We start from the raw sequence: 24,763 nt of genomic DNA, 5'->3' as shown, positions 1-24,763 counted from the left end.
GACTAGTGCAGACTCCCCACATGCTTTTTTTTGGAGCACAGAGTAGAGCATCTTGAACACCTTATTTCTTAGCTCATTTCTCTCAACATCTGTATAGCATTCTCCCAGCAATTGTTACAATTGCTTATGTGGAAAAGTTCCATTAAAGAAGTGTTTTAGCACTGGACTTTGGTTTTGTTTTTCGAACTCAATTTAGCAGGATGAATCAGTGCTGCAAAACTGGCAAATATCTGAGGCCCTCTGGCAGGCATTTTTAAAGCCACTGCCTAGCTGTGAATTGCTGTTTGAGGCCCTTCACACAGTGCTTTGCCCAGTCTCAACAGCCTTCCCTTCAAACCTGTCTCTAGTGCCTGATTTCTCACTGCAAAGACATTTTTCTAACTGCCTAGCCTGAATTTGGTTTTATGGTCCTAACTCCAGGCTTTACTACTCTGAGATAATTAGAGCGATTCCCTTCCTTCATTTATATTGTTCCCTTGAAGGTATTTATGGGCAGAACACTTGTCTCTGCTGAACCTTCCCTTTTCCACGCTACATGCCTCGCTCTTCAGTTTCTCCTCCTACCTCTGATCCTCAGATTGTTTTAATGGACTAATAGCTGCTGTGGAACTTTCTGTAACCTGAGCATCCTTCAAGTTCAGGGAGCCTATTCCCTATTCCTCTGATTCCTCCTTGAGAGCAAGATCATCTCAGGACTGAAGAATAGCCCTTTCCTGTCCAAGAGCGGGCGAGCGGGCGCTGCAAGCCTACATGCACGTTCTCACATTTGGGGTTCAAAAGAAGAGTCATTCCTGCTGCACAGGGCTAGAAAACCCTGATTGACCCCTGAATGTAGCAGGCTTCCCTTTTTATTTTCTACCAGACTTGATCTCAGTGACAGCAAAGGGTGAGCGGCTCAGAAGAGGGGGATGGCACAGTATATCCAGCTGGTGACTAGCTGGAATATTTGGGGTGGCCTGTCCACAGTAGTATTCAGTCTGTTGCAGTAGTGACAGGCAATGAAAATTAATGTATTACTGACCAGACTATTTTCTCTACCTTTAAAATGGTCTTTCTGACTGCTGCTAGTTGTTTTCACTACCTGCTGACTTGCAGAATCTTTCTGTCTTATTAAAAAAAAAAAAAAAAAAAGGAAAGAAAACTCATTGAAATTTTGTTTAAAGTGGACTTTGTTCTCCACTGGAAGCTGTTTATGTAACATCTGTTTTAAATAACTTTAAAACTAAGCCTATTTAACTGTGCATGATAAAACAGCAAAATTACAATATCGGTTATGGTTAAAAAAAAAATTAACAGCTGTGCCCCCACTAACCCCTAATTTACTCTGCAGGGAAAAGTTTATCGCTGTGTGCCAAATGCTGCTCTGGTGAGCTCTGTCAGAGTGGCTCTGGCCTGGTTTACATAGCTGACAAGGATTAGGCAAAAACCATTTAAATGTACCTTTACAAATTCCTATTTTCTCAGATTAAAAGACGTTATTAAATAGAATTTGCAGTGCTGCTAAACAGCACTAAAAGCCCAGTACCCTGCATGAGATTAGACTAGCAAAGCTCAGACCTATCCTTGGCGTTTCAGAGTCTCCCTGCGCGGGAGGCGTCTGAGCGTTTCCTCGAGGCTGCTTGGAGGCGGCGGAGGAGCAGCAGGGCACGCAGGAGGCTGCAGGAGCAGCGTGTTTGGGAAGCGGCCCTGTCTGCGGGTGCCCGCAGCGCTGGGCAAGGGGCACCGCGCTCCTCACCTGGCTGCCGGGCTCGGGCCCCTCGCCCGCCGGCAGAGCCTTTCTCCTCTCCTCAGCTGCCTCCTCCTCCTCTTTATATATTCATGAAGCTGTAGGGACAGGGGAGGGGGAAGAATAAAAGCTGAGCGAAGCGAAACTCCAGGACAGGAAGGGGAACTTTGTGTGCTGGCGGGGCTGGCTCGCGCCTTGCTTGGCACAGCCAGGACAGAGCCTGCTTGTTTAGCTTTGGCCGTGGCATTTTCTGCTTGCGAAAGAAAACTGTTCCCTGCTCTCTCCGATTGCAGTTGGATGAGCTCTGGATGCAAGGAGGAGAAAAATTAACAGTAAGTGAGTCAGTCTCACTATGACTGTCCTAGTGCTTTTTAGAGAGGCTTTTCTCTCCAGGTTCAGAGCCAGGCCTGATGTGGGTCTGCAGACTGATTTCTTCCCCATCAAGTCTGCAGCTTGTGGGACCAACTGATGGGGCAGAACTGGAGGGGGGTGGAAGCGTCTGAGCAAAGCTGGGGGTGGAGAAGAGGCTATAAGCAGAAGGCATGTGTGCAAGCAGGACGCAATATAAGTCACAGGGGACCATTTTGAAATGTCGAGTCTTGCTCCAGCCTGCTTTGGTCTGGTGGGATTGATGTGGAGGGTCACTGAAGCCTGGTGTTGGGATATTAGATTGCAGCTGTGCTTTTTTGGGAAGGGCAGAGATCTCTGAGTTCACATGTGCCTGTCTTCTGTGATTTACATGCTCTTACTATTCCCATGTTCTCCCTTCCTGTCCCATTCTTCTGGGATTGCAAGAAAGGGACATGCTCCTGCTGCTACAGAGGAAGCAGCAGGGATGTCTGGCTGTAAACTAAAGCCTCTGGTAGCTGGAGCATACTATGAGGATGTAGCGAAGTCTTTTTGACAGGACCTGCATAGTTCTGCAATCTAGCATAGCCTATACACTCACAAAAGCACCTCCCCGAGCACTTTGCCCCTTGGCACCGGCCACACAGCATGGCACCCTGTCACCAGCACCCCTTATGCTCAGGGGGCTCTACCTTGCCTTGCCTTGGAGTCCCAGCCTCCCCAGGCCTCGGGCTAGACCCTCACCACGTCGCCCATCCACGTGACGCACTACCAGCCTCATCCTGTGCAGCAGGCCTTCCCCGCCACAAGCCTGCACACATCCACAGCGCCCCAGGGAACACAGAGCCCTGGATACAGCCAGTACCACAGTACCAAGCATCACGGCAACTGACTACTTTTGCAGGAGGGGCCAGCAGTTTAATGACTCAATGTGTCATTGCTAAGGTGTTACTGTCTGCCTTGTGCTTACACAGATTTTGTGGGTTCTTTTTTTGCTTTTTTTTCTTCTTCTTCCAGGTGCAGCTGTAAGATGAAGCCTCCATCTGGGCAAAGCACAAGGCTGGCATACTTTCTGCTGAATTTGGTTCCCCTCTGTCTTCCCATCCCACTCTGGAAGGACAGAGACTCCCTCATGCAGGAAGAGAAAGCCTGTCAGACAGGTGGTAACTTGGTGCTGGACAAGCAGGAACAGCAGCTCAGTACAAAGCTTGTAAGCCTCAAGAAGGAAGAAGTTGCCACTGCCATGAATACAGGACTGTTCCCTCCAAGCATGCACTTCTTCCGGGCCAAAAGCCTCATTGATCGGAGCGCAGTGTTCCGCATCTTGAAGCGCATGCCAAAAGGTAGGCTCTAGCCTAGGGGCCCCTTCTCCTATCCATCCTTCCCTGTTGTTGTCTATGCTGAAGCTGGGATAAAGTACAAGATATGGCAAACCTTTGCTCCCAAGCAAACTTATAAGAGTTGTGAACAGTACCCCCTGGATCTCAGGGAGAGCCTCATTGCTTATCTTGGGGATAGAGGTGAGCAAAGAGGCGATGGACTGTGCAAATACAGGTTTCCAACCCCAGCAGCACTTGGTATAACTTTCAGCACAGCTCTTTTAGCCTTTCAAGTGGGGGAAAAGGGCAGAGGAATGGAAGAGAACAAGATGTCGCAAGAATTCCTACTTCAGCCTACTTATGCAGTAAGGGTCTCTTTTCTACACGTTCCAGAGACACGTCCCCAAACTTGTTAGCTCAGCTCTTAGCTGGGAGTGCTGTATTCCCTGCATGATTTCCTATAGCCAGCCATGCAGCAGATCTGATGTCTCCTGGAAACCTGAAGGTATCAGAGGAAAAAGGTCCAACATTGCAGGCTTTTACTAGTAGAATGGCAGTAAGTCAAAGCCAGTATTGATGTGATTTGTAGAATGTAATACAAAACAACCCTATTGTACTCTTTTGTTTAGTCTCTCTTAATCAAGTTCTCTTCTGTACACTTATGGGAGACCTCTGTTTACAAGCCTGGCATTTGTCCTATCATCCTCTTGTCACAACACTTTCTTCCCTATTGCTCAGGGAGCCATGTACTAATGGTCTGCCATGCTCTACAGCAGAAGAGGCTTATTTATACTCTGCAACACAGGTATAGTTTTAAAGGCACTTGGAACAGTTTAGGTTGTATAATGGCGTGAATTTGTCCAATACATTTAGCATATTCTATGCAGTCTCCATTGAACACCTGGAACACATCAGCATTTGAAGTCACAGCTCTCCAGGGTACACTGCAGGATGCTTTTAGCTCTATAGAAATCCAAGCCATCTAAGCTGGCTTTCAGGGATGCAGACATCTCCATGTCTCTGAGCTGCTGAGAGTCCAATGGAGAGGCAAGAGGTCAAGGCAGTTGCAGTAGGAAGACCTAAATTCCTAACTGACCAATTTCTCCCTCTGTTTAGCGAGGAAGTGTTTGAACAAGTTGCATTCTTTAACTAAAGATAAGAGGCACTTGGTGAAAATTTTCGACAGCTCTATTACTCTGGATGATGTATTCACTTTTCCAAATAGTTCCTTTTTAGATGCTGTCCCATGGCCTCACCCATGCAACTCCCTCACCAGCAGCTGGTGACTGGCTTCAGCAGAGCCACAGGGCAGCTCCTCTGCAAGGCTGTGACACTAATGCATGGATAAGAACCATCTTGTTCTGCCCCCAGTCTGATGTGACTCCTTGGCGTGCAGCATCCTGACCAGTGAAGATAAATGCTTGAAATGACAACAGGGCCATTTTCTGTTCTCCATTGATTTGAGTAGTAAGGAACTTAAAAGCAACCCCCTCTTCCCCTCAAAAAGGTTATCTTGGATACCTAGAAGGAAACAGATTACTTAACACTTTCCAGTCCAAGCGATATTAAAATAAACTCTGACTCCTTGGAAGAACTGCAAGCTTTTTAGGGTTAAGAATACATACTTGTCATTCCTTGTGCAGAAATAGTTTTTGAGGCCTCAGTCTTGAGTAGATCACCTAGGAATTACTATTATTTCAAACACTACTGTAATAGCTATTGCTACTCACATAAGGAAGAGGGTGGTACTGTAAATGACAGGAGTCTCAGCTTTGGGCAACGATGGCCTGCTTTTGCAGAGAGCCTCAGTCTAGCTCTGGTGAGAACAGTAATCACCACTGCATATCAGCTTAACAGTCAGACCTTTTATAACAAAGAACTATTGACTGGCTAGTCTTAAAGTTTCAGTTTGGTTAACATTGCATGATGACCAATTTTCTTTTCTGTTGCTGCTGTTTGTCCTCTCTCCCTATCCTTAAGTGGATCAGATGTATTTTGAATAAGAGGTCTCACCTAGACCAATAATATACGTATCTCTTAAGACCTGAGCTTCCACTAGCACAGCATCTTCCACTTACAGAGGGTAAGCTGACAGTTGCTGACACACTGCATAGTAACAGAGCTTCCCAAATGTACATGTTACTGGCCAGCAGCAGATGGGTGAACATGTATTTGATAAGAGGGGAGAGGTAGATGTTACTTCTGCATCTGACTAATATCCCACTACGTCATGACCCAAGATTTTGGTATAGGCCAGAGTTTCTAAGACATGACAGAGACATGTAGATGCAGAAAAAAGGAAAAAAAAAAAAAAACATACTGGGATTCAGACAACTTAGAGGCTTGGTTCAGGTGTGCCTGGTAGCTAGCATGCCTTGTGAATGGCTGCCGACTGTGAACACTCCTCTTTAAGAAGTGGGGCCAGTTTGCTGTGGCAAACTCTGAAAGACATTTAATAACTCAGAGCATTTTCCATCCCAGTGGAAAAGTAGAGCTCCCTATTGATTTAATCCCTGCCTCTGCTCCCAGGGAGCTGTCACGCTCTGCCTACCCCATTTTTGATGTGGAGTAGGCTGCATCGCCCAACACAGAGGGGGCAGAGTAGCAGTCTTGCTGATGGGAGAGGTCAGTCATGACCATCGAGAAGCATTTCCATATGCTTCAGGATGAGCAAGCTTGAACTGCTATTACATTAAAGCACTTTTCCTTCTCTTCAGCTGCCTTGTCTCATTAGAACTGCTTTTCCTCTTACCAGGTGCTGTCTTACACCTGCATGACTATGCCATCCTGAGCGTGGACTGGCTGGTATACAATGCCACCTATATGCCCGACTGCTACATTTGCTTCACACGCGCTGGCACTGTTCGGTTTAGGTTTTCCAAGCCTCTCCCTCCTCATCCCATGCCAGCCCAGTGCTCCGAGTGGGTGTTGCTGGAGACATACCGGAAGCAGCTGCCCAACGTGACTGCGTTTGATGAGAGGTGAGTGAACAGGAATTGCAAGCCTGCTGGTACTCCATAATGGTGTTGCATACCTGTCAGGGTCATTCTGGTGCTCCTTGCCCATCTACGTGCTGCTCAGGAAACAGGACACTTCATTATAGCTATGTAGGCAGAACCAGTAAATAATGGTATAAGAACTTGCAAGATGCAGCATTAGCTGGACTGGAATTGGAGACTATCAAAAGTAAACTTTCCTATACACCCTTGCTTTGGTCCTTTACACAGGCAGGGTTAAAGACATTATTTAAGCAGTTTTGTGCCTGCCCTCACCCTCCCTCAGCACCCATACTGAGTGGGCTTCCAGCATAGGACAGTGGTGCTTGGTGAAGGACCTTGCCTCCTCTGTTGAGGCAACCAAAAAAAAATATGTAGCTGGTAAGGCAGACCACCAGAGCACAGGGGGATGTCAGGTAGCTAAGCAATTAGGCTCGCCACCACTGCCAGCAATAAAGTAATTTTTGAAGCTATCGCTTTGCCTTAGGGCAGGAAGCTGGACAAACTACTACTATGGTAGTAACAAAAAAAAAAAGGGGGGGGTGGGGAGGGACAGAAGAACCCCCCTCCCCTGCATCCAAACACCACCCTTGTGCTCGCTTTGAAACCCAGCTGATGATACTCACTGTGCTCCAGCACAGGAGGCTCATTCCCAGTAGGATCCTCAGACACCAGGAGGTACATCCCTGCCCTCAGAGGAAGGGCTACATCCCATGGTGGGCTCTGGGATGTCAGAACCAGCTAGCCCAGAAGCCCTGTGTGCAGGCCCCATGCTTGGCAGCACGTTCCCCTCAACACCTGCCTCCTAGCAGAGCTTTATTCCACACTAACACTCTCCTATATCTGCCTAGCAGGTCTTACCTCACATGCTTCCCCCAGAGCATCACCCACTCCCTTCTAGGAACTTCCCCTTGGGGCTGGCAGCCTTCTATCAGGACCAGGTGTTTTCAGGTTGCCCAGCGGCTGCTCAGTATTTAATTACTTATGGGGGAGTGGGAAGAGCCTCACTGCCCCTCCAGAGGGTGGTGACAGGAGGACAGAGCCCCCTCTCCCTAAAGAGTGGCCATTGAGCCTTTGACAAAGCCCTGCTGAAAAGGCCAGGAGGCAGCGTGTAGTTGTGTGTTGTGTTTCGGGAGCTGGATGGCATGCGCTAAATAATGCATGACGGCAGACACTGAGTAATGGGGACAAAGGAAAATATTGAGTAGTGATCCTTTCAGAGAGCACCGCTGTCCGCAGAGCTCAGGGAGGCTGGGGTCCGGCCTTCCTCAAAAAATAGTATGTGGTGCAGGGTAATTAAAGACTGCACTGTGGTACTGACACCCAGGGAGAAAGCTGGACTAAGGTCACGGGGTGAACCTAATTATGGCATTTCCTAAGTGAAACTTCTTGCCTTTTACTGTAGCACCCTTTGGTGAGATTGTGTAGGCGTGCTTTTAAATAGGGACCACTTAACTCGCAGGGAGGTGGTACCCCCTCGTCATGGAGCCCCCGGGGCCCTGTGCCCTGCAGATCTGGGAGGCAGGTCAGGTTGGGCTAACAAGCTGCTAGGTCGTTGGGATGGCATTGCCTTCCCTCCCTCATAAATGCAAAGGGGGTTTCTGCTCCTGGCTAGTGCAGAGAGCTGACTCTCCCGGATGGAGAAAAGGGCTCGGAAAAAGGATTCCCTACCTTTTATACACTGAGGTGCAGCTGCCCTGACATGTGATGGAAGAAATAATATCCAGTGAGAAGTCACTTAGGTGTTTCTGAAAAGTGGTTTCCCGTTAGTTTCTTTCCATTTCAGCTGGGAGTGATGAGGAGAGAAATATCCCCCACGGGGAAATCCATAATGTACAATAAATTTTGAAATAGCTTCACATTCTGATGGCACAAGCAGTCACACTGGGCATTTCAGAACCTTCTTAGGAGCAACTCTTTGTTGTGTTTATTTTTAGCTGAAGTTACATGGTTTGATGTCCCTTCCTGGCTGAGGGTAGGTGGCATGACATCCTACAGGAGAAGGAGGGCGGAGCTCTGCATGGTTTGGTTCCCTGTGGTCCTGTTTGGGCCGTAAGATAATATCAACACATTCCTCTTCTTTTGTATTATTTATCAACACTGTTGTGTAACCCCAAGTCAAAGCAGGACTCCAAAGTGGTAGATACAATAAACGATGCAGGCCTGCTACAGAGGTCTCAGCAAGGGTGAGGCAGAAGCCAACAAAGTGATTTTCCTCAGCAAACAAGTGTCAGAGCCACATACAAAAACCTGAATCTCTTGCATATTGGTTGCAGAGACTTATTTATTCAAGTATATTGTATTTTGAGTGTTTTGAAGCTGCAAAGGAGTCACTGTACATAACGTGCAGACACATGAACAAGAGCCACACTGAGGCGCTTCCCCTCCTATTTTGATCTAATCCCTGGGTACTAATCTAGGGGTTAGGAATGTTTTTTGTCTGGAAATAGGTCTCCAGCCAGGAATAGGCCCCAATCTGTTCTGCTTCTCAGTTTCTGGAAATTCTCCCAGTCTCACGAACATGTGCATCCCAGGCTACCTCTTCCCTGCACTCCTCTTTGCCCTTGAGCACTGACAAGCTGAGAGAAAGCAGATGTCAGAGGAAGGAACGGATGGATAGTTGGGTGGTTTCAAGGAAGTATCAGGGGAATATGGCAGTAGGGAAGAGTTCTCATGCAAGATAATGTGGCTCAGCAAATGTGAGCAGACTCTTTCCTAGAGGATGCACTTCCTTCACCTTACTGCATTCCTGATCACCAAGGGCACAGGCAGTGAGACAGATACCATTTTTTTGTCTGTATTTTTGTATTTTTATGTGTTCTGTGTTTTATATTTATGCTGAAAGTAAGTCTTTTTCTTTCTTTGTCTCAAAAGCAACTTTCATCATTCATATTCAAAACATAAATCCTATGGGCCAAGAAGACCCTGGAGTGTTATGTTACTGGTAAACTTTCGAACTAATGCTGTGTCAAGAGTCAAGAGATTCTGGGCTTGGAGAAAGAGAAAGGAAGGGAATTCTGTTCTCACAGTTAAAAAGACTTCCACACTTGTTTTCTTTACAATCAATTATGATATGGGAGAGTGCCATTTTTTCCCTTGAAATGCCACATAATTGTCACCACTTGTAAAGTGAGAGCTCACAATAACCACGCCAAGAGATATTGAGGGAAACAGCATTGACGTTACAGATATTTGTGAAATAACCTCCCCCCGGTAGCCCAAGGATTAAGGCCATGCCCAGCAGTTGGTCTCCCGCGGCCCAGTGGAGCTCTCTGTCATAGGGATGAAGTCATCTGTGAGGGAGCTGACACAGAGGCCAGGCCTAGGCAGTGGGGAGAATCCCCCCGGGTGCTAACGGCTGCCCAGACCTCCTGCACCTTCCCCTTCGTGTCCTCTGGCTCGCCCTAGCCACAGAGAAATAGGGCAGCGTGTACATTACAGAAAAATAAAATAAAATCCACTAGAGAAACAAAACATTCACCTCCCTCTGCAAGTCTCCCCTTGGGGAGAAGAAAAGAGGAAGAGAGAGAACGAATGAACCACATGTGACAGATGTTAGTCACACTATTTAATGCACCACTGGAAGACATTCAGCAACTATGGTGAGGAGGGTGGTGGAATTACTGATATAGAATAGAAAAGCAGCAGCAGCAGAAAAAAAAAGACTTAAAAATCAGGAAATAGCAACCTTTCACTCTGGTATTATATAGTGCAAGGAAACAAAGCAGTTAGGGGAAAAAAAAGAAAAAAAAAGAAAAAAAAGACAGCAAAAACACTGTCAAAAATAAATAATCCTTAGCCGGTCACTCTGGTTGTGCCCCTTTGGGCACATGCATTGCAGTAACATTGTTCACTGTATATATGATATGACATGGAAAGCTATTTGTAGTCTGCACCTGATCACTGAGTAAGTTCCTTTCCAGAAAACAAGCAAAAATGTATTCATGAAGCTTTGCTTCATCTGCATCAACAACTCCTGGTACAAAATTGGCCGGCTGGACCCTTAAGAGATTATCCTGTTATCAAGCATGGATCACTGTTACCTAATAAATCTTCACAGTTCTAAGGATCAATAACCAGTCTCAAAGGAAAGGGGATCATAAAATACATTAGATGATTTATGTGCTTTTAGGAGCAGGGTGGTGTGGGGATTTATTGCTGTATCTAGCCCAAGAGCACAGGCTAAGTAAACAGCCCCAAGTTTGCCCAGCTAGATTTAAAAATAAGGAGCAGAGCAGTCAGTGCTCTTTGTGGAAGGAGTCTGTTCTCATGGAGAATGGGAAAAAACAGTTGGATCCCAAGTACCTGTTGGTCCTTATCTAAAAGGCAGCTCTACACGGTGGCGAGAACAGGCTTGCAAGGTCTTTTGATCCCCGCGGAGGCTTTTCCCGCAGTGTTTCCAGCACTAGCGGGAGGAACGCCCCGGCCGCCGCGCCGGGCCGCGCTGGGCCGGGCTGGGCCGGGCCGGCAGTCGCTGTTGCGGCGCAGGGCGTGCGAGGAGCCCCCACGGCCGGGCCCAGGCAGGAGCGTGGGAGCAAGGCCGGGCGAGGAGGGGAGCAGGAAAGTTGGGTTTGAGCACGAGCGCTGCGCGCGTTTTCCCAGAGGCTTGGCCGCACAGCCCGAGCTCTTCCCACACAAAATCTTCTCTCCCCTCCCTGCGGAGCTGGCGCACACCCGCTCCGCTTGAGGCCAATCTCCGACTGCGCTCTGTCAGTCAGATAAGCTCTGTAAAGATGCCCCTGGCTCTTGCATTCCTGGTTTCTAGGGTGATGCTACAATGTCACTCCTCAGTGCTCCCCCGAACATGTCTGAAATGCCAAACGCCACTGCAGGCCGCGGTACAAAATGCTGCACATGTGCCTGCTTGGTTATGGTTCAGTTCCTTTCCATTTTGTTGCTTTGTTTACTGAATAGTATCTGGGGTTGCCCAGTGTTGTGTGATAATGGACCGAAAGGCCCCATTGTAATGCACAAGAGGGCAGAGCTAAAGTTGCTGTGGAAACCTTAACTCTGAATTTCCTGACTGTTGTGCATTTAAAATCTTGCCCTTAATGTGGTACAAATGTCTCCGCTGATAAACTGTTTTGTTTCTAAAATTGTTCCCAGCAAACCAATTAACAGAGCAAAGAAGAAGTGAAACTGCAGCCTCTGGAAGAGGGACCTTAGAGAGCCAAGAGCAGCCAACACGCAGATGCTGGGGGAACAGCTCCATTTTATGCTCCGAATGGAGCGACTCCAAAGTGATGCCCCCACTCAGGATGTCTTAGTTTATAAGTTTGGACCAGATCATACTTTAGATCTGTAGAAGGGAAATCTTTAGTTCCATCCACAGAAGCTTCTTGGAATGAGATAATACAAGCACAAATCAAACCCACATCTCCTATATAACAGAGAAGAGTACTGTGGTAGGATGAGGGGCAAGACATCAAACACGAAACATTATTAAAGATCAGTAGCAGTTATCAAAGAGAAACCATATACTTGGATGAAAGATGAAGCACGGACGAAGGTATTTCTATCTGAACATGCACAGGCTCTGAGACTAGATAAACATCAGTCTTACTAGGATTGGTAATATCATGAGCCTCAAGCACTCTTCTCTTTAGCTTGTGGCTTTAGCTTGTCCAGCCTGGAATTAGGTTAATTGCTCCCTGTATTGCCACTTAGACTTTGCCCTCCAGCCTGAGAAATTTCTTAAAAAATCTTCTTCAGGTGGCCAGCTGAAAAAGGGACCTGATGTCAGAGGAAAAGTTTCATGCAGAATGAAAACTCTAAACTTTCCCACAAATAGACTTTCACCCTGTCCCAAATGCAAACGCTCGCCTATAGCTACACCCACAACTCAACAATAATGCAATTACTGGTTCCCTCAAACTTTTTACTTGATAAAATAACCTGCGGCCTCTCTGGGTTTCTTAAAGAGGCTTATTTTCCAGCAGAGTCTATGAAGGAAACAAGTACACTACCATCCTGAAGGCAAGAGAAAGGCAGGACCCACAATTCTGATTGGTTGTTTCCCAGCAGATAAATCTGAAAAAGTTATCTAAGGTACAAGCTTTCATTTAACCGGTGGAGTTGCAGCTTTGTTTCACTTGGGGGGAAAAAGGATTTCTGATTCACAGATATTATCTGCACCAGCCATTAAATAAAAATATATTAAAGTACATAACATTAAAATAAATATAGAATAAGTCATATAAAACCTATCTGGATGCTTCATAATGGTACCAGTAGTATAATATACCTGTTTATATACTGCCAGCAGGCTTCAAGTAAGGTATTGGACCTCAATTGTGATAGGATTTGCTCCTTGCCTCTTCTTGGTCCTCGCCAACATGAATGCTTTCTTCAGCACAGTTGGGCGGTGCTGCCTTACTTCATCTACAAGGATGTGGATGGGAGACTGTGATGTCTGCAAAGCTTGATCTCTGATAATAAAACTCTCACCTACCTTGGAGGAATCCTATTTCCTCATGTAAAAGTCACCCGAGTTTCCAGATGGTGCCTTTCTGCATAGTGAAAGCTATTTGACTTGTTCATTCTTCTAATTCTTCCTCTTCCCTTCACTCTTTTCTACAGCTTGCTGAGAAATTTGACCCTGGTGACAGATGCCCCTGAGCTGGCCTACCCTTCTGAGACTTACATTTGGAGAAGATTTGAAGAAGTCTTTCTTACTGCCTCTGGGCTTATCTGCTATGCACCTGTGTTCAAGGCCTATTTCTACCAGGGGCTGCTGGAACTCTACGAGGACAACATACAGTATGTCGAGATAAGAGCTCTCCTGCCTGCGGTACATATTTTTTGGCTTCTCTAGTTCCCTTTTAAATCCTGTGTCTCCATAACTTTTCTCAAGCCCTATCTTGAATTTAGGTTTTGCGTGTTTGTGAACCTGGCACTGTAAGGATGCTGGAAAAGCTTTCTCATATTCAAAGGTCTTTGTTGGAGATTTGCATACTCAGGAGCTTGGAAATGAGAAGTACTTTGTTCCTAATGATTGAGGAAGATACCTAATGTGGCAACACTGCAAAGCTGTGTGGTAGACTCTGACTTGGAACTGTGTCTAATATTCCTGGTTGGGAAGACATCTAGGATTTGTTTGCACCAGAATCACCTGTTCCGCTAAAGCTATTCTGGAATAATTTCCCTGCTTATAATATTTACATTATTTTAAATCTACAGCTTATTTCAGAGAGACTATTCAGGGAATAATAGCTGGCAAAACACTGTCCTCCAAAGTGTGCAGACAGCCTAAAAGGTTAGTTCTGTGAGGTATGAACTACCCTTTTCATTGCCTTTAACACTAAAATCACTTGATAATAATTTAGACATTTCTCCCTACATACCACTTACAGCCAGTGAGTATCCTACAGACCCACAACGTCCCTGACACCAGCCCAGCTGCCAGCAGACTCCACTCCCATCTTATAGTTATGACAATTGGTACTTTCTCTGTGACAGTTTCTATACTGCAGGCGTACATTTTCCATATAAGCCTCCACAAAACAGGAGATTGTCGAGTGGGAGCTTTGCAAGAGAGGCAAATTCCTTATCAAAATAAACAAACTGGGGCCATCACTGCTAATGACACCGTTCGTTTCCATGTTCTAAACAATCCATTAAAACAGGAATGAAATTGCTACGCAGTGTCCATCTGGCAGCACCCAAGGGACAGGGCAGCTTAGTGCCTTGTGTTGGAGGGCAGGCAGAGGCTTGCTGTGGGGAACAGAGCATCCAGAGGACAGCGCAGCCATGCTGATGCCTTCCTGGTAGCCTGACTGCAGAACGTGTCTGCCAGCAACTTACTTAAATCATTGCCCCTGTGTGAAATGGCTGGCAGGCTCAGGCCTGCTGCAGATGACTGTCTGCAACCCAGCGCCTTCGGGGCTGCCGGGGAGTCCTCCAGGGCCACCCCATGGGCCGGCAGGCGGGCACGGTTACAAATTTGGAGGCTGAGCTGGCTCTGTCAGTGCCTCTACATTGACAGCTGGGGAGCGGCTGCCTGACCTTGCCCTGTTGTGGCCTGGGCTGGCCCCACGGAGAAATAGAGCTGTGGTGTTCAGGGCTGCAGGCTGGCACGCTTTATCATGCCTGAAATGAGAATGGTGTATTATGAAAAGAGGAGAGGAGCGGAGAGGAGAGGAGAAAATGGAAAAAAAGAAAGGGAAGAAAAACACAGAGCTTATATGCATCTTACTTTGTTGGGAGTTGGTTACAAGCCAGTTCTCCTGAAGTAGCTCGGTCACCATCTGTCTTTGGGGTACCTGGAAAGAGTGAACAATAGCAATGTCAGGATTCCTGTGCTGTGAGGCAGCGTGAGTGCTGGCATGTCCCCAGGTCACAGAGGTTTCTGGGCCAAGAATATCTGCAAGGAAATGAGTGCGTGGGCCTGGCTGGAAAATACCCTGCATTAACAGGCAGCCATTAGACATGGTTGTAATGTCTTCCAAGGGGAGGTTTGGCACAGGAGATCTGCTTCCCATCCAGGCCTTCATGCTGGCTCCAGGCATGGGAGGCTCCAGAGCCCCGGCTTGTTTGCGCCTGGAGCTCAGCGTGCCACGAGGTACGTGTGGGCAGTCTGCCTGTGCCTGGGGCAGTGTCGTGAGGGCTGTGAGCATCCTGGCCCCTGCGAGCCGTGCAGGCAGGAAAGAGCCAGCGAGGCCAAACTGAAGATGAGAGGGAAGAAAAGTATTGCAGTGTGAAGGTCAAGGTGAGCAGGATGTGATGGGAATGGTGAGATATCTGTGCATCCAGAGGTCCTCTGAAAGGCTTGGGCAATGGCACTGACACGCTGCAAAAGCTGGCCTTGCAGCAAGGCATGCCAAATGCGGTGACTGGAGACAAGTAGATGAAAGTCAGGATTTACTGGGAAACAGCAAACATTGTAGAAAAGCTCCCTCAAATCCAGCTGTGTTTGCAAATTCAGCTGTGTAAAGTCTCAGATTCCTGTGAGCTGCAGTAGTGGAAAATTCCCTTTGATAATCTGCAGCCACCCCATGGCTCCTGGTGCCTACAAGGGGAAAGCCACACGGGGTGCAGGGCTTAGCGACTGCCGTGAATGCAAGGGAGCAGCACCAGCAGGAAAATAAGAGGGTGGAGTGAACCAGTTTAAGAGTGGAGAAGAGAAGGGGAAAGAAAATGAAAGAAGGAAAAGAAGAGAATTGATTGAGTGAATTTCAGCCTCCATTGGTTACAAGCTTCAGGCAGTGCCTTTGTGGATTAGTAGCAGTCAGGGCATGTAGGCTCTATGCTCCTGCTGAAATCAGGGCAAAAGCCCCACGCATAGCCCTGGTAGTGAGGAACTCACAAAGTAAGCTGATGAGACAGCGCATGCAAAAAGGATGATTTTCACCCACAGACCTGGGAAACCATGCAGGGATTAAATGACCTACTCAAGGTCATGGAGCAAACCTCAGGCAGAGGGGAGCTGAAGGCCAGCCCGGCTGGTAGCTTACAGAGCCCAGCCCTTGCATGCTTTGGGCCTGCGTTTGCTGACAGAGTGCAACCGCAAGGCATAGAGTGTACATGAGCGGCCAGACAGCTGGACGAATGCTCCAGCATTTGATACATACATGAGTCAGAGGTCATGGTCTCCTCAGGATATCCAAGGGCGCTGCTTTCCGTGTCTGAACATGGAGAAGCTTGTTTCTTGTATCGTATAGTAGGGAGCAAACGCACTTCTCAGTTCTCGCCAGCTGGTAAAGGCTTCAAAAAGAAAATACTGTAAAGTTAAAATATTTTAAAAGTTTCAACTGCCGTTTTTTTTTTTTTTTTTCCCTCCTGCCTGCTGCCAGGAATGCAGCAGAGTGTTTCTCCGAGTGTTTTCCTTAGTTCATTTCTCCCTCCCTCTAACAAAACCCCTTTCCTAACTCCTGTTTGACCTGCACTTCTTTGTCCCACAGGTGTACGAACTCGACGGCACTCGGCATGACAAGTCTTGGTCCATGGCAGCGTACCAGGAAGTGACCAAGCAATTTGTGAAAGATCATCCTGACTTTGTTGGAGCAAAGATTATATATACAGCACACAGGTAGGGGCTGAACATGGCTAAGAGTGATGGGGCATAACCAGCTACGTTACAGTGGAGGCAGTGGTGGGCATGAGAGCAGCCTGGGCAGCTGGAGGAGGATCAGTGCTTTCTGAGTGATGGGCTGGAATTGCTACAGCTTGTTGGCAGTGCCTGCGTGGTTTGTCAGACTTTGGATACTGACTCCTGCAGCATTTCCTGGCACTTGTAGGAGGCTGAGGATAAGAAAACATCAAGCCTGCGTACGTGCAGAACAACCAGGTTTACTTGATGGCGTGTGCCTGGACAGGCAAGTGTCTATAAGAGCCTGGGCATAGGAATGAGTGAGGGGAAGGCTGCTTGTGTGTGTACGTGTCCAAGCCGTGTGTCCTCTCCTCCTGTGCCTGGACATACTCTCCCTCTTTGGAAGCTGAAGCAGTGACAGAAGTGCCCGAGTTTGGGCACTCTGTATTGCAAAGGCCTTTGCGGGACCCTGCAAATCCTCTTCTCCTGGCAGCCTTTGTATGGTATGTTCATGCTGCTGTTTGCGGGCAGATACAAGGCTGTTCTCCAAGTCAGCCAGATGCCATGAAGTCATGTGAGGTGATCCTGACCAAATATAACATACCTCTCAGCAGCACTTACTTGCTCCAGCTCCGCATGACGTGGTTTCCAGTTCAGGGCTGGCTTGCCTCTGGCCAGCCTGGATATGGACAGGGTGAGCTTGTGTCTGTCTGCAAAACACACTGTGATGTTCAAGTCCGACGGGCCTGGAAGAAACCTAACTTTAAAACTCTATTTAAATGCCCACTCTCCCACCTCCCAATGAAACAGCAGAGAGGGAAACAAATATTTAAACATTTTGTTCATGCAGTTCTATTCCCTGCTTCTTATGTGGGAAAGCCAACAAATCTTGTTGCCTCAAGCTCGAATGCCTCAAGCTCGAATGACTGAATGGTGTAGTCATGCGGTGGCTGGGGGGGTCCTTTCATAGTATCATTTCTTTTTCTACTGCTGTTACTCTGTAGACCGGAAGCTGGTTGCTAGATTCAGGAGGAACTTGACTTCTGGAAATAACCCCAAACACCCCATTTCACAAGGTAAACAGACCCAAAGCAGGCAGGCCCATGGAAGTGATCCTCTGCACTGCTCTTTCTCTCTTGCTGTTTAGGAGGCTGAATGTTTCCCAGATAAAAGACGTCATCGTCACTGCCATGGCACTCAGAGCCCGCTTCCCAGACTTCCTGGCAGGCTTTGACCTGGTAACTGTGTTTCTTCCATGACTTTGAGTTAGCCTCTAGAGATGCAATGTAACCACTTATGTGTTCAGCATATGTTTCATATCAGAGCTGGATCCTCTGTTGTTCTACTGAATCTACTGAAATCATAGAATCATAGAATCATAGAATCATAGAATGCTTAGGGTTGGAAGGGACCTCTAGAGATCATCTAGTCCAACCCCCCTGCACACGCAGGGACACCTAGAGCATGTGGCACAGGACTGCATCCAAGCGGGTTTTGAAGATCTCCAGAGAAGGAGACTCCACAACCTCTCTGGGTAGCCTGTTCCAGTGCTCTGTCACCCTCACTGTTAAGAAATTTTTCCTTAAGTTCCTATGGAATTTTTGGTGTTTCAGTTTCCGGCCATTTCCTCTAGTCCTATCAGTGGCCACCACTGAAAAGAGACCATCCCCGTCCTTTGCACTCCCTCCCTTGAGGTACTTATAGACACTAATTAGATCCCCTCTCAGCCTTCTCTTCTCCAGGCTGAACAGGCCCAGCTCCCTCAGCCTCTCCTCATAGGGCAGATGTTCCAGGCCCCTGATCATCCTTGTGGCCCTGTGCTGCACTCTCCAGCAGCTCCACATCCCTCATACTGTGGAGCCCAGAACTGGACACAATACTCCAGATGCGGCCTCACCAGGGCTGAGTAGAGGGGCAGGATCCCCTCCCTCAACCTGCTGGAGACGCTCTTCTTAATGCACCCCAGGAAATGAGTCAAAAAAAAACTCTAACTAAGGATTTTGCTAAGGATAATTAACAAAAAGACTTAAGAGAATCAAGCACCTTCCCCTCTAAAAAACAACATCGTAATTTCAGTAAAGTTAGCACCATGTAGTGATTTCTAGCTGTGAGTCCCACGATCTTCCAGAGCACAGTCAAAAATACATTTTCTGTTTCTCCTCCCCAGGTAGGCAATGAGGATGAAGGTCATTCTTTATGGGAGCTGAAGGATGCCTTGACCATCCCATATTCCCTTGGGGTCAACTTGCCATACTTTTTCCATGCTGGGGAGACCGGTTAGTACGAGGACACAAGTCCCACATCATTATGTGTAACCTGGAGTTATGCAGCAGGAGAAATCACTGCTGATGTGACTCAGCCATTACCTCCTTAGAGCAGCATCCACCTCCCATCCACAGCAGCAGAATTCATCAGTCTTTAGTTTGCATTTTAAGATGAAAGAATGGCTGTGCCAACTACAATACCAAATGCACTTACCAAAACAGACTGTTGCCCTTCCTTCCTGGGATAGTCTGCCTATTTGCAATATATTATTCCACCTATACAGGTGGGATTTAACCCACCATGTAAGGCAGTTCTGTCTAACCACTGCATTATGCTTATTGAATGGTGACATCTCCAGAGAAAATATCTACATATGAATTAGTCCCCCTGGACTCCCTTTATAGTCACGGATAGCCACAGGCACTTCCAAGTACGTTTCATCTTGTGGTAAAGTTGAGACTTGGAGCATGAGAAACCCTCTCACATTGCTGTTGATAACTTTATTAACAAAACCATCTAGCAGTTTGAGACGATGTATTTCCTTATAGTACAGTAATGACTTTTATCTGTCTTTCCTCAGACTGGCAGGGCACCTCTATAGACAATAATGTGCTGGATGCTCTGCTACTGAATACCAGCCGGATTGGCCATGGCCTTGCCCTCAATAAACACCCAGTAGCCAAAAATTTATCTCTGAAGAGGGATATTCCCATAGAAGTCTGTCCAATCTCCAACCAGGTATGTTGATAAAAGCTTAGGTCTTAAGTCAGGGGTTGGGACATCAGACCTGGATTTACCCTAGTAGCTAAGAGCAGCAGGGAGCTGGAGGGCTCCATGCTATGAATGTTACATTTTTTTGTTGCACCCAGGTGACTAACTTTTCTCTGCACATTAAACTGCAGCCTGTTGTGCAGACACAGTCTGTCTATGTGCAAGGTTTCTGACACCACTCAGCTCAAAAATATTTCAAATCCCTATTCAGAGAGGCCTGGGAAGTCAGACTTCTCCCTAGTGAAGACAACAAGGTCGAGAGCCAGAGAGGCACCTAGAGGCATAATGAAAAACAGTTTATATAGGCAGGGGGGCCAGAGGTCAAGAAGCTGGGATAGCAACTGGGAGTCCATTTGGTTTTGTAGAATTCATAATTCTTGCAACGCAGCTGCATGGTGCACTTTGTTCCCTCGGCATAGCAGAAGGCCTGCTCTGGGCTGCAGATGTACCCATGTGGGCTTTGAGGGAGACATCCCTGATACTGGCCCCAGATACCTTGCATTTAGTGTCATGGTAAACTTGTAAGCTATTAAAAGACAGTACTTGAAGCACTTTCACTCAAATTATTATAAATAAGCCAAAGTTATTCAAATCACTGGCTTTGATTTAGGTGATTAACCTAAGAGACCAATCTCCCTGTATAGTCAGTAGAGAAAGGTAAGCTCCTCCTGCAGCAATTCAGAGCAAAGATGCTCTGAATATCCCTTGGAAGCTCTTCTTCCCTCATAACTAGCAGCTGACACAGGCAGCTGTAGGTCTAGGTGGTGGTGTGATGGGTGCCATTGTGCAGCCATGGGTAGAGCAATAACATGACTTGGTGTTGTCTCTCACGCTTCCCCACTGAGGTGCTGCTATTTGTGGCTGACTTGCGGACTCATCCTGCAGCCAACCTCATGGCTGAAGGACACCCCATTGTGATCAGCCCTGATGATCCCCCCATCTTTGGGGCAAAGGGTGTCTCCTATGACTTCTACGAGGTGTTCATGGCCATCGGAGGGGTGAGCGCTGACTTGAGGACCTTAAAGCAGCTTGCATTGAACTCTATAAAGTAAGTTCTTTACCTCCCTAGCTGTTGTAATACTAAGGGTAATACTACCTTGCTCTGGAAACTTATCTTACTTGGTTATTAGCTGCAGAGTATCTTCTGTCCTGTGGACTGGGATGTTAATCCAAAGTCCACTTTGTGCATCTCCTCCAAGAGCAGAATATGGGATCGCCAGAATCTCTGGGGTCCGTGCCATAGAGAGCCTTTCTCTAACACAGTGTCTCAGTTTAGTCTCTTTTTCCATCCTGTATAAAGTTACCTCAAGCACCTCATCCTAGGAAGGGGAAGTTCCAAAAAAAAAAAAAAAAAAAAAAAACATGTTATGTTCCATATAAGAACTTTTTATATCACTTGTCTATTTCTGCTTGAATTTGATTTGCTCTGGTGCTTGCCATAGCCCAGTGGACAAACAAAGGAAAACAGTTTACCAGCATGTAATTTGGGTTTGTTTAACCACTCTTTCTGTTTATCTGGACAGCACCAAATGTCCCAAAATATTTTGGACATGGTTGTCCGGTGTCTCCTGGCACATTCCTGGAGTTCTGTCTGTATGCCAAATCCCGTGCCACTCCTCACGTCAAACCCAAGCCCCCACACGGCTGGGGAGATGACAAACCCTAATTCCCTGCTGATTTGGGGCAAGTCCAGGGACAATCTCAAAGCAACGGTAGCCTGTCCCTTTTGCACTAGCCACTGGGTGCTGGTCAGAGATCCCCCCAGCTAACACAGCCCGAGGTGGTCTGTCCTTGCAGTGCAGGACTTGGCAGCTGTTGGCAGGGCTGTGGTGTCCCCAGTCCCAGCATGAGCCCAGCGGTCAGGAGCTCAGGGCTCTTCACACTGGGTTACTCTGTGCGGTGTAGGAATGTCCTGTAAGGGTTAATCTGTGGCTGCTTCCTGCCTTTTCATTGTGGCCACTGATCTTGAAATAGCTGCCCCCTGCCTCCTCATCTCATACTGGCTTTTCTTCTCCTCACAGATACAGTGCCATGCTACCAGAAGAGAAAGCCAAGGCCAAAGAGGTCTGGCAGAAAAAATGGGACCAGTTCATAGAAGATTTCTCTGACAGCTTTTTGAGGGAGCTATAGAAGGGAGGAGAGCCATCTCAGAAAGCAACTGGCAAGTCAGAGTGAGCCAGGCTTATTGCTAATGCAGAGAGTGCTTCTTCCATGGGGCTTGAGCGGACGAGCCTGTAAGTCTCACTTGGGAATGGATGATTCTTGTAAACTAGACTTAATGCTAAGACTGAGCTGCGCTACACTGCGGAAGTCATTGACTGCAGGTAAAATGCAGTCATGAGCCATTATAACGGCAGTAACAACAACAACAAAATGCCCCGCTCAAAATGACATAGTCAAAACAGTTAGAAATTGCCAGTGACCAAATCCCAACATCCTTGTTCAGGGAAAACATGGTTTCTAATTAGAGGTAGTGGGAGATTGCCAACACGAGGATCTCTGAATTTTGCCTTATCATTACAAAACGCAGACCTTGTCCGGAAACAGCTAAGACAAACATCGAGCCATTTGGGCCACTGACCTTCAGGAGAGCAAGGACTGAAAATGACTCTTGTTATGTTTAACCCTGGGCCTGCTGCCAAAATAGCACTGCTAGGTCGAAGAACCAGTCATAGGCCTGACGTCTGCTATTTCAGGACTTACCAGTGCTGCAAACAAGTTGATGGAACTGTACAAATGCTCCCAGAACGTTTAAGCTTGCTCACACGGGGATCACAAAACTAAAAAGAAGTGCCTCAGTTGCTGACAGGTTTTTTCAGGCAGAGCCCTTTTCTGTCCTCAGGTCGCACGGAAACTTCTTTCAACTAAGAAGGAAAAAAAAACCACACACACACACACAAAAAAAAAACACCCTGACTTCCCAAGCCCAGCTTAATTAAAACTCTGATCCTGCACAAGGACATGTTAACACAGGCCTATGCATTTATAGGAAGCTCCTTTTTGTTTCCGGGGGTTCCACTGTGGGCCTGTGTTGCCTAAATCAGAGCAGAGATGTGCCCTTGTTCAGCCTATGTCCATATCAGACATATCTTCACCTTGGAAGAGCTACTCTCATGCTTTTGATATCCGGTATTTTCACAAGGATATCTGTAGCTACCAGTTCTTTGGCAGAAAGGTATTGTGGCAACTACACAATAAGTAGTATTGAGACAAGCAGATTCCCTTGCTTAGCAACATCAGAAATATTGGGGAAAGGAATAGTTTCAGGATGACTGCTTTGTATAAGGGAGATTCTAAAAAATCTTAACCAGGGTGCTAAGCAACTTCAGCACAAATGCTGAAAGGCCACATAGCCCAACTATGCAGCCAGGATCAGCTAGTTTCTCTCTTGGCTTCAGGGGGATCACACTGGTTTGCCTCAGCTGAGGGGGCTGCCACGGACTATTTACACTTTTTGCCACTGAGATTCCTCCCTCCTCAGAGCCTATGACTTGCTCTGTCTGTCATTGCTTGATCTGAACAGGTCAGACTAATCATCAGTCTTTACATTTTCTGCTAATTGTTTGGAGCTGCCTGGCCATAGTGTTTATTTCCACTGCCCTCAGGTAAAACACCGGAGTGGGACAAAAGACCACTTACTAAAGAAGCTGATCAAGCTGCACAGCCTGTGCCTCCCTCGCATGCAAAGTATTAATCTGCCCACATTTCATACACTGCAAGTTTACATCTAGCTATCTCAGGCAAAAACAAACCAAAGCCACAACAAACTGAAGTCATCTGGATTGAAGAACACAAACCCGCAGAAAAACAAACCACAGAAAGCAAAAAAAGTGGGAACCCACTCACACACTTTGCTAACCAAGTGAGTTTAGCTCCTCACACCACTACCCCTTCCAGCAACGGCTAGTGCCACTCCAGCTCTCTGCCCACAGGACCCACACCTTCCTCTGAAGCCCAGCAGCTGCTCCTGCCAGGTTAGCCCTTCTCGGTCTCCATGCAGAGCTGGTGGTGGGAAGGACCTTTATCCCGGAGGAGGAGCCAAGGAGGAGCACCTTCTCCTCTGTGGGGGCCGCATACAGGGCTCAAAGTCAAGTCCTCGAGGTTGCCCTTGCTTGGAGTCAGATTATTAGTGCTGACTGGAGAAATGTCTTTTCTTTTATGCTGATGTGGTGCAAATAGGTGCAACAACTGCTAACAAGTGACCTAAAAGCAAGTCCCTCGGAGCCCCCTGGTATTTCAGCTTTCTCCATGTTGCTGGAGGAAGATCTCTTATTTGCTATGAGCTGGTCCTCCCTTTAGCGAGCCTCTCTGCCGCACGGTGAAGCTAATCGCTAGAGACTGTGTGTGGGAGGAGCTGAGGTCCTTAGCACAGGTTTACCCACCGCTATTCCTTTCCTACTTTAGTAAGCAGGAAAGGTTTTAGCTCTTAGAGTATTGACCTGTATGCTTCCTGCACGTATTTTCTTGGGGGCTGAACCACTGATGGCCTTTTGGTTACCTGTATTTCTCCCCTGTCACTACCAGCAAAGCAGGGTCAGCTCTGCTGGTTGCTGAACACTTGCTATGACCAGCTTGCCTGTTTTGTCTGTATGGTGCTCACCTTCCTATGAAGAGCCTCCTGTGCATTGGGTCACCGCCGTGCTTTGCAACAGGAACTGTGATGTGTTGTTCCCCAACGTCTGGAGCCCACCAGGACGATGCTGCTCAGGACAGCAGCACAGCAGCCACTGCGGGAGTTTCAAGCTGGGCAGGTCTGGGATGATCACAAATTCCTCAAATGGAGCCCTCAGAAGGGTAAAGCATGGCCCTCACCAGCCTGCATTTGGATTTGTGACTAGCCTAGGGATTCCTTTCTCCAGAAGAAATCTGTGTTAGGGTTTGGTCAGATAGCAGAAGCTTTCTTATCCCAATCACATCTATTTAAATGTGACCTTGAATTGAATGGAGGCTCTTGGTTCTAGTAGAACCTCATTCCTTCTATCTCCTTGAACAGGTCATTGCCACGTATGATGACTGGGAATCCCCAGGTCAATCCCTCTGGCAATAGATGAGCGTTACCTCTTTTAGGGCCTTCAAGAGATAGATAGGAGTAGGGCTGGACTGCTTTGTTTCTGGGGACCAACCTTTAGAGCATGCTCTTTTTTCAGGGAAGGATACGAATTGCAAAACCTAGACTGAATCTGTCTGCCTATAACCACAGGAGAACGAAAAGGTAGGAATTTAGTCTGCACCACAGCTGTTAAAAAAGATCAATCCATTCATATGTCTCTAAAGCTTAGGAGAAAATTGGCTATGGGACTTGGCTGGGACT

The 24,763-nt window shown here is 47.2% G+C and overlaps 1 protein-coding gene across 2 annotated transcripts; it reads left to right on the top strand.

Moving 5' to 3' along the window:
• The first annotated feature begins 1,973 nt into the window (after positions 1–1,973).
• Positions 1,974–22,280, top strand: ADA2 (adenosine deaminase 2). Of its 2 annotated transcripts, XM_010214137.2 has the most exons (10): positions 1,974–2,058; positions 3,092–3,417; positions 6,149–6,374; positions 12,969–13,179; positions 16,289–16,416; positions 17,564–17,654; positions 18,584–18,692; positions 19,262–19,419; positions 20,298–20,500; positions 21,474–22,280. In XM_010214137.2, exons 2-10 carry the CDS (start codon positions 3,105–3,107, stop codon positions 21,580–21,582), a joined length of 1,548 nt encoding a protein of 515 aa, XP_010212439.2. In that variant the 5' UTR covers positions 1,974–2,058; positions 3,092–3,104; the 3' UTR covers positions 21,583–22,280. The 2 variants fall into 2 exon arrangements, with proteins under 2 accessions (XP_010212439.2, XP_088377695.1); XM_088521569.1 differs by lacking the exon at positions 1,974–2,058 and having other exon boundaries at positions 3,068–3,417.
• The last annotated feature ends 2,483 nt before the right edge of the window (positions 22,281–24,763 follow it).

Source organism: Tinamus guttatus, unplaced genomic scaffold (assembly GCF_059628265.1).
Source record: "Tinamus guttatus ecotype Peru unplaced genomic scaffold, ASM5962826v1 Tinamus_guttatus_pri_ptg000125l, whole genome shotgun sequence".
NCBI classification, from domain to species: domain Eukaryota; kingdom Metazoa; phylum Chordata; class Aves; order Tinamiformes; family Tinamidae; genus Tinamus; species Tinamus guttatus.
The sequence above is the reverse complement of the archived record's forward strand: the minus strand, read 5'-3'. Positions and strand labels throughout refer to the sequence as shown.